A 10077-nucleotide genomic window follows, 5' to 3' on the forward strand; every position below is an offset into this window, starting at 1 on the left:
TGCCCCCGCCTGCGGGGACCCTGTACAGGTAAGGCTCGAGGGGGACCACTCCCTGAAAGGAAAAACGGGCGAGAAAAAAGAGATGGAGCCCAAGCAAGTCCACTTGTCAAGGGTCGCTTTATTGTACTACAAGCCTTTTTTTATATACAGTTTGTATTTAGAGGGGGTTGAAGAAGTTGGTCAAAGGTTACAGCATTCTTATGGGTATGGGGGGGGACTGAGCAATTCAGCAACGTGACTGACCGCCAGGTGTTCCAAGAGATTACTGCATGACTTACTTTTCCGAGAACTGTTTGCAAGGGGAAGAGAAAGATAACCTTGCCATAAATTCTTTCCCAAGGTTACTTGTGCAAGCAGAATGTCCTGCTTAAGTCAACTGTTTGTAGAGCTATGTTATATTTTTTGGTAATGAATGTTGTTTCTCCAGCTCCCGACAGTCTGCTACTTTTAATTATCATGTGCTATATATATAAGCCTTGGGTAAAAAACAAAATATTCTCAGATAAACCTTGACTAAATATATATTTTGTTTCTTTAAACTAGTTGACTAAACTATGACCATAGACATTTTAAGATTATGTATATATTAATTTTGTTTCATTCTTTATATATCATAACAAACATAAACAGACCTTTATCACTTGCTTAGGCTTTCTCTTTTTTTTTTTTTTTTTTTGGTCTATTTTGGAAAATTTCTCCATTCCTTTTAACATCTTCTACATTCTCATTTTATTTTTTAAAAAATAATTATGAGACATAATAACATTAACAAATAAATTTTCCATCTGTTGTAAGACTTCTTTTCCTGGGGATGCTAAGTAATGTGTTTTCTCTTTAAGGTTCTAGTGTCAAGCCAATGTTTGATTAAAGTTTTACTGAGGAACCAATGAATTTATTGAGCTCACTTACCAAGATAACTGAGGGGTTGTTGAGGTATGTGTATGACCTGAGGGTATGCACACTGGCAAGCCTTTACCCAGCATGGGTCATGCCTTCTCTTCCTAGCCTTCCCCAGATTGCATACTTTATCTTAAAGAGTTTTTAATAATAGATTGATTCTGTATTGCCTTATTAAGACTTAATACTTCTTACTTTCCCATTCTTTATACTCTCATTTCATGGAATTGTCTTTAATGAAAACTGTTTAAAGATTAGCTTGTTTTAATCATACCGTAACTTCTTTTTTAAATATTTTATTATTTTTATTCTATGTGTATATGTGTATTGCCTGCATGTTGGTATGTGCACCCATGTTGTACAATGCCCGTGGAGGTCAGAAGAGGCTGTTGGACTCTGGGACTGGAGTTACAGACAGTTGTTAGCTGCTATGTGAGTGCTGGGTTTTGAACCTGGGTCTTCTACAATAACAAGCAGTGTTCTTAACTGTTGAGCTATCTCTCCAGCCCCATACTGTAACTTCTGACTATGGTTAGCTTTGAGTGCAAATGAAATGTATAATTCTGTTTTCCATCACTTGTTGAGTCTCAAACCCAGTTAGAAGTATTTACTGTATTAAGATGAAAATGATATTTCTGAAAATGCTTTCTTCAAGTGAAAGCCCTTATGTCTAGCATCAGTGTGTATGGCTTTGTTCAGCACAGCCATTTTTAAGATGAGAGTCTCGTGTGTGTGTGTGTGTGTGTGTGTGTGTGTGTGTGTGTGTGTATGTATATGTAAAGTACTGCTGGTTTTTAAGAGTTTCTTTTACGTACATCTGATTAGAATTTTGTCAAGGTAATCGGTCTTGGTTTTGAAACTGGTTTGGCATGACATTGTGTCTAATCACAGTATTTATTCTATGAGATTGTGAATGTGTAGACTGATGTTTGATACTAAGGGAACTATTATTAAATAATAATTTACTAGATATCAAAGTAACTTGTAAGTTCTCATGTAAACTGAAATTGTTAAATTACAACATGACTCCTGTTACTTAACATGATATTATTTCCCTGATGCTTGTTTCAATTCCTGCTCTACAACATATTCCTATTGCTTGAAGATCTGAGTTAATTTTTTGTTATTTTAAAAAATATAACTCTAAACCTTTAAAGGAGACTTGGTCACTTAAAACCTGCTTCAAGGCTTACAAGGATATCTCAAAGCTTATACATTATAATAATATATTTATGATAATTGTTTATCTTTATATGAGGTAAAATATTAATTGCTTGGTAAATTTGTTTATAAATATTATTAAAAATGTTTGTTAAAGTCTGAGCTGGGTTCTAGCACAGTTTTCCTTAAGTGATCATGCTGGAATTATGGATTATGGCACCAGTTGCTTCCCTTTACCTTGTGTTTATGCACCTTCTTTGATAGACCACTCTCTGAACTACACAAAGTAAAAGATTTTAATGGTTTTTTGCTTTCTATAAGGTCTACCCGGGAACTTAAAGCACAGTGTGTACATGGGTAATATTAACTCATTGTATTATCTTAATATATATAATTTAGATTTCATGTTCTTTTAATAAGATGATGCTGCACTGCACTTTTCCAAGTCAAAGAACCACCATCTTCATGACTTCAGCTGTGCCTTCTTACAAAAGGTCATCACAATTGGGCTTGCTGATGGTTATATTATTCATTAAAGGGGAGATAAGCAAGGTCATTGGACCCTTACCTGAGTATCCAGCCATTCTTCCCAGCCAGATGTTTGTAGTTCTGCCCTAATTGCAAATGATATCCTGAATTTAAAAGGACTATAGTAGTAAAGATTTATATATAAAGATTAAAATGATAGGATATTTCCAGAATAGGAGGGATAATAAAATTTATTTTAAGCAAACTTATTAAAGGTCTGAACAGGTTTATCGAGATAGAGTTGTTAATTTTCAGTCCACTCCTGGCTTGCTTGTACTGCACAACGGGTTACAGATTTGGATTAAATAGATGCAGACAAGTATTGAATTACCTGTGGCTACCAGAAGATGTCTTTTATGTTTCTCTGTATTATGCAAATATTAATTTTGGCACTTTCTTTTGCCCATAACAAGAATAATTTGGCTCAAGAAAAACTCAGTTTTACCTTCTTGAACCAGATGTGTGCAATCTAGTAGAAAACAGTTTCGGTGAAGCTGGGTCTGAATTCTGATCAGTTTATTTCCTGTCTGTAGGTATGTGATATGAAAACTCCCTCCCTTCTGAAAACTGTAAATCAGGATATAGAAAACTAAAAGGAGCCTGCTTCTGTTTGTAACAGAACAGCCTTCATTTGAGACAAACAGGAAATTTTTGTTTTAAGGCCCCTTTTCTGGACTGTGCCTAGTTAAACTGTCATGGTAAATCTCTTCCAGTCAATGTTTATTGAGAACATTTGGTTTTTTTCCAAGCTTTATCTATACATTACACAGTAATTAAAGGTACCAGGCTGGTGCAACTGACCTTCTTGGATGGTTAATAACCATACTTAAAAGCCCATACTAATCTGCTCAAAGGGGCTTAAGGGACAGTTTTGTTCCTTTCCCTTCCCTGGAAGGTTGACAGGGGACTATGGGACTCTCTTGATATGTCCTATAGTTGTGATGAGTCACCTGTCCTCTTGTTCAGGGAGGTCATGGAGACCCCACCAGAGGTACTCAAATCAGTGTCCAGTCTGCAAAGAGGAGGGTCAGCACAGAAGAAACATTTCCTCCATGCTTCCAAGCGAAGCCCAGGTCGAGCAGGACCTCTTGACTTATCTTCACGTAGACAGAACTGGTAAAAGAAAGCCTAAGGAGCCAGGGGCTCCCCACAAGCTCATGTAACCCCTGAGGACCAGATCCACAAGTGACCTTAAAGTAAAAGTAAACTTATTTGGGCCAAATGCATGGTCTTAAACTCCCAAAAAGAAAGCATAACCAAAAATTAAAGTGATCAGTATATTTAAGAGTTGAAAGGATTGCATTTCCCAGGCATTAGGCTTAAGTCTAGGTAAAATGTTATTTAGACAATTATTTCTCAGTAGTGATTTTGTTCTTAACAAGAAAAGGCTGTTCTGGAGTAAGACTTCAGATCTTGGTCTGCGATACTGTAGTGCCCACCCGCAGCTATTATTGTTCTAAAATGATGGATACATTTATTTTCTTTCCCTGTCTAGAAGACTGATTCTAGCCAGTCCAACAGCTCTCAGAGTGCCTAAAAACAAACCGTGAGTTCATCACTCTTGAGTCCAGGCTTGGTGGCTAAAAGAAAAATGAGGAAGAACCCAATGAATGCACGCTCTTGGAAGCCCTCATCAGGAAATTCTAATGGGCTTTGATTTGGACATTTAAATTTTTCCCTGTTCTGATTTTTTCTGGTCTCTGTCTAGAACTTGTAATGCTAACTACTCTTGCCTTTACTTCCTCACATTGCCCAGGCACTGGTCAAGGACTTCCTTTTCTCCCTACAGCTAAAAGTTATGCAATTTGGGAGTCTTTTAGATAGACCCACTGAAGGGGTACCCTAATTGGCACACCCTGCATCCCTGTTCAGCATGGAAAAAACAGAGCGGTCTGCATCCTGATTCCCCATGGGCAAATTGGGTTACCTCTTCAAAAGTAATAAAAATAAAAGGTAAAAATCAGACAGTTTTAAAGTAAAGACCTCAAAAGAAAATGACCAGTTTCTTTCTGAGCTGAAAATTCCCTTAGATTTGCCAGTAAACTTGTCTCTGAGAAGAGAGATGCCAGAACCATCAGAAAGGAAAGTATTTGTGCTAAATCGATTGGATATAGTTTAAAAAAAAATGCAAGGCAACTGCTAAAGAGAATAAAGTCCTGAAAAAGGGAAAATGAGTCTTTCTAAAACACCTGGGAAGTCCCTGGCTCGTCTCACTAACAGGACCAGTAGTCATGGTTCTGTTATCTTTACTGTTAAAGTCTTGGATAATAAACTCACTAAATTTATCAAAAACAAGTAGAGGCCATCAGATGGTAGGGAATTTGTCAAAAATATCTCAAAGTTCCTCTTCAATAACATAAGGGATTAGGTCAATGAAGAGGAGGGGATATTGTAGAAATAGAAGTGCATATTAGATGCTAAAAGCTTTTGCAATGTGATGGTTATTAAGAACTCTGGAGCAGGGAAAGCCTAGAGATAGAAATGAGGAAGTGAACAGGAATCTTCCCCTGGTCCCGTGGTTACGCTGGGTAGAAGTCTTTGTTTTCCAAAGCTATCACATTCCTGTACAGAAATCTTTGTTGCCTAAGGCTTTTGCATTCCTGTAGCCTTTGCATTTCTATTCCCTTTGCAGCCCTATGTTCTCTTACTTAATTACCGTGTATATGCTGTGTACCTTTTGCTTGCATTCCTCACAAGTATGAAAACCCTCCAGAACTAGAACAGGGAGTCTGACTCCTTTGATTCTTGGTGTTAGTCCCACTAGGGTCAAATGAAACTTCCTCTCCTCACCTGAAAAGAAAAAAAAGGGGGTTGGAGCCCTTGGAATTGGAGTTATGGATGGTTGCTGTTGTTAGCTGCTAGGTGCATGCTGGGAATTGAACCTAGGTCCTCTGCAAGAAGATGATATAGTTCAAAATTTCTACAGTGTGGGGCTGGAGGATGACTCGGTGGTTAAGAGCACTGGTTGGTTTTGCAGAGGACCTGGGTTCTCTTCCCAGCACCCACATGACACCTAACAACTGCCCATAACTTCAGTTCTAGGAGATCTGATACCCTCATCTGGCCTGACATTCATTCCTTTACATGGGTATACTTACATGTCTGCAGGCAAAACACTCATACACATAAAATAGAAATTAAATAAATAAAAATTTCTTAAAATTCTAGTTTGTTAGCCACAATGGGCATCATGCCATAAAGAAAAATTTCTAATCTCCAGAAGAAGTAGAGCCATGAGATCAGGGAAAGATGCTATCAGTGAGACAGACCCGGAATGGCCTTGGTGTTGCCGTCCTGCAGAACCACTGATAGCTCCCTGCTTATTGTTTTTATCTGAGAATATTAAGTATGAATTTGTGTCTGCTTCACTATAGTGAAAGCACCATGAAGATGGTTTGTTTTATGCCCCAGTGTTTTCAGTGGTTCCCAACAGATATTAAATGCTCAATAAGGTTTGAATATCTGACAGTGACTGGCACTGGGCATGTTTTACAATTTCATGATAATGATAATGTATTTCCAACCATCTTGAGCATTTCAGGAAAAACCCTTAGCATTTAAAATTTTCCCAGCAATAATAGCTGTCATTTTAACTAAAGTCTGTATTTTAACAAAAATATAAGTGAAGTACTATCATTTTTTTTACTTGTTAGGTTGTTGTTATTGTTTGAGATAGAGTCTCTCTATGTAACCCTGACTGACCAGGACTCACTATATAGACTATACTGGCCTTAAATTTGTGGTGATCCTCTTGCCTCCCAAGTGTTGGGATTACAGGAATGTGTTATCATGCCTGGGTTCACTTATTAATTTAAAAATTTGCATTATTTATTTATTTATTTATTTATTTATTTATTTATTGTGTGTGTGTATGTGTGTGTGTGTGTGTGTGTGTGTGTGTGTGTGTGTGTATGTAGGTGCACATTGCCATGGTGCACATGTAGAAGTCAGAGACAGCTTGCAGGAGTTACTTTTCTCCTTCTACCATGTAGGCCCCAGGAATCTAAGTCATGTCAGGCTTCTGGCCAGCCTGAGAAAATGTTTAATATCATATTCTATAGCTTGAATGAACCCTAGAGATCATCCAATTACTAGAGATAATGAAAAATAAGTTCCAGAAAGCTAAAGGGAGTTGTTCAAAGTCAGGACATATTTTTATTTTATATAATTAAAACCTGTACAAAACAATACAAAAGCTATATGAAGGATTTAAATTTTGTTTTGCTTTGTTTTGCTTTGTTTTGTTTTGAGACATGGTCTCATTGTGTATCCCTGATTGGCCTGGAACTTGCTGGTCAGTCTGGCCTCCAAGAGACATGTGTCTGCTTCTGCCTCCTGAGTCCTGGGATTAAAGATGTGCCACCGTTCTTCTTCCCCAAGAGTTTGTATTTCAAAATACAACTAAGCAGTATCAAAACATCTCCTTCTGTTGGCTAGGTGTTAGCAGAGCAAATAACTTAAAACAGCTCTCGGTTATTTTAATTTTGATTGTCTTTTAAGTTTATACACACAGAGAGAAGCTTACCAACTTTCTAATCGTCTGTTTCCTTTCTGTTTTCAAAGAAACAGCACAGCAGTGCTTAGAGGTGAAGGCACCCTTTGTTCCACTGGCTCCCGTCAGGCTGGGTTAGCAGTGCTGCTGCTTGGGCTGAGTATAGTTAGTCCAGGGCTTACAACATGACAAATTTTTTGGTCCAACTTGAATGGCAAAGTCTTTTCAAACAAGAAGAGTAGTTATTATCTGTCACTATGGTACCAACATGTATCATGTCAGGACAGCTAAACAAAGGCAAGGATGACTCAGAGTGCTGACCAGTGCATACTACAGCTTAATTCTGTTAGGTTTTCTGGAAGGCCTGCTAATGGCTATGGAAAAGAAGTCAGAGCATAAATCCCGTATTACTTTGGTTGCTTTGATTGTATGCATCTATCAACAAATACTATGAAACCGTGAGTTACAATTTCTACCTTTCATGTAAGGAACACGTTTCCTTAAAAATTTTTATTTATGAAGGTTTCCTTAAAATAGGTTTTCTGATGCGCAATCCGAGGGCGCACGCCTCGGGATGGCTCGTACCATAGAACCGCTGGCAAAGAAGATCTTTAAAGGAGTTTTAGTTGCTGAACTTATGGGTGTTTTCGGAGCTTATTTTTTGTTTCAAAAGATGAACACGAGCCAAGATTTCAGGCAGACAATGAGCAAGAGATTTCCCTCTGTTTTGGAAGTTTATTACAAATCTATTGAATACTCTGGATTGTATGGAGTCAGAGAGAAAGATCAAGAAAAATGGCTGGATAGTAAAAATTAAGGATTTGGTTACTGATCAAGAATTTACCCTTAGAAGAAATACTACAGAACCTGGCAAAACTGAAATTCCCAAGTTGACATGGATGGAATTTGTAATACTTAAGGCAAAAATGTACATTTTAATTCAGAGGGGTTGCTCTTTGAACTTGGAAAAAGTTGATTAAGTAATGTTTATTATCAATGAACTTTTGTTTACACTACTGAAAATAAAGTGTCTGTTAAAGTCTTCTATAGTTTTGACTATATCAAGTTAAAGTAGTAAAATGTCTAGGGCTTACATGTAATTGGATGCTTTAAAAATGACTGAAAAGATCATCATCTGGAGATACTTAACATGTGAAAGGAAGTTTAGGAACAATAAAAATTGAGGCTGCATGTGGGAAATAATATGCATGTTAAACTATTATTAAACCCATGTAAAAAGTTGCATATGGTGGCCTGTGCCTGCAATCCCAGAGATGGTAGCTGGGAGGTAGAGACAAGGAGACCCCTAGAAGCCTATGGACCAGCTAGCCTGGCCTATGAGGTGATGTTCCAGGCCGAAGAGAGAGCCTGTCTCAAACAAAAGGTGGATGGTGCCTAAGAACTGACGCCTAAGCTTGTCTTCTAATCTCCACATGTGGGCTGTGATGGCCTCCCCAGCCTCCTTGCCAAAAGAAACCACCAACCACTTTAAGAAAACTTTTCTAAATTTCATCAAACTATTTGTAACAATGTATTTCCTATAATGTAATGAGTAATACTTTTATTAAGGAAGCTGCTTAGGTTTACAGAGATTAAAAGCATGTTCTTACCTTCAAATGACCCAACAAAGTCAAAATCATCTTCACTTTTTCTCTTGCTTTTCTTAGTATTGGCTTTGGGACTGACTTCATCAAATTCTGTCACCCAAAAAAGTTTGCTATTAAGCAGTTTTAAGAACAAGACTGGAAAATATCAACTCAGTGTATGCTAGAATCTTTAGTCCAACAGCAAAGCCCTATACTGCTGTTCGGTAAAGGTTCACAGTTCTACAATTCCAACAGAACAGGCTTCAAGGACACAGTAGGGTGAACTGTCTAAGAGTAATTGGTATGGTTCTGAATTTTATGCAGAACATAGTTTACTAGATGACTTCCTTAATAAGACCTAATAATACAAAATACCCATAAACAAGAAACTGCTACCGCTGAGGTAAATAGCAGGATGCCAGGCAGGTATTCACACTGGAGGTGTGAGAAAAACGAGAGGCAGTTTTCGGTATGCTGAGGATCCAACTCAGTCTCTCTCATGAAGGGCAAGTACACTACCACTGAGCTGTCCTACCAGCCCTTTATTAATTTCCTTAACACTGGAAAGAGGTAACAAGACAGCTCAACAGAAATTATGTAGAGAAGCTAATTGCTGATTAAAATTAAAAGTCCAATACTGACGTGTGACTTAAACTTTAAATATGGGAGCCTTTGTTAGCCTAAGACTGAGGAAGAAAGCTATGCTATTTGTGGTTTATTTTTAAAAAACATGTACCTGGAATGCCTTCACTTTCATCATCTAACACATCCATGAATGTTCCTCCATCTTCATCAATTTCAAATTCTTCATCATTCATACTTCCTAAAGAAACTTCATCATCATCCAGGTTACCAAGTTCATCGTCACTACTCTCTGAATCTCCCAAATCATCTTTAGCTCCTTTTGTTTTTTTCTTCACATTGCTGGAAAAAACCCCAAAACTTGTAAAGTAGGGCAGTGGAAGGGCAGTGTGCTACAGTTGCCAGCAGGGTCCTACACTGTTAAACAACTGAATTCCAGACTGCTCAAAGCACTAAGTACCGCATGCACTTCCCACATGCAGCTGAGTATATTTTCTCTATGGATCACATAACTTCCATGGTCTTCTGTTCTGGTGAACAGTGATTTGGGATAATGCTGGGAAAACAGTAATGAGAAGATTGAAGAAAAGAATTTTACCTGGCAAAATCAAGATCATCCTTTTTAGGAGTGAAGCAGTTATCATCTTCAAATGTGTCTGCCAGAGAACAATATAAAAATTGTGAGAGAGAGCCAAGACCAAGAATGGCAACAAGCATTATACCTGAACCAACTGTAACAACAATCTTGATTCTGTTGTTTGACAAGCAACAAAATGACACATGACTACTACTGGTATGTCTCATAAACATGGATGAGCCTGTGATCTCAAA

The 10077-nt window shown here is 37.7% G+C and overlaps 3 protein-coding genes across 3 annotated transcripts in view; 2 read left to right on the forward strand and 1 right to left on the reverse strand.

Moving 5' to 3' along the window:
* Ank2 (ankyrin 2) overlaps positions 1-10077 on the forward strand; it is a 675290-nt gene that overhangs the window by 86931 nt on the left and 578282 nt on the right. The window lies entirely within an intron of this gene.
* LOC108490877 (protein CEBPZOS-like) lies at positions 7634-8061 on the forward strand. The gene has a single exon (XM_017798341.2). It carries the CDS (start codon positions 7653-7655, stop codon positions 7893-7895), a length of 243 nt encoding a protein of 80 aa, XP_017653830.1. The 5' UTR covers positions 7634-7652; the 3' UTR covers positions 7896-8061.
* Positions 8512-10071, reverse strand: LOC103734685 (CCAAT/enhancer-binding protein zeta-like). Its single transcript, XM_008833745.3, has 3 exons — positions 9845-10071; positions 9401-9588; positions 8512-8775 (listed from the first exon to the last, which is right to left on the reverse strand). The coding sequence occupies exons 1-3, from the start codon at positions 10054-10056 to the stop codon at positions 8591-8593; spliced, it is 585 nt and encodes a 194-aa protein (XP_008831967.1). The 5' UTR covers positions 10057-10071; the 3' UTR covers positions 8512-8590.

Source organism: Nannospalax galili, unplaced genomic scaffold (assembly GCF_000622305.1).
Source record: "Nannospalax galili isolate Female #2095 unplaced genomic scaffold, S.galili_v1.0 scaffold216, whole genome shotgun sequence".
Taxonomy (NCBI): Eukaryota; Metazoa; Chordata; class Mammalia; order Rodentia; family Spalacidae; genus Nannospalax; species Nannospalax galili.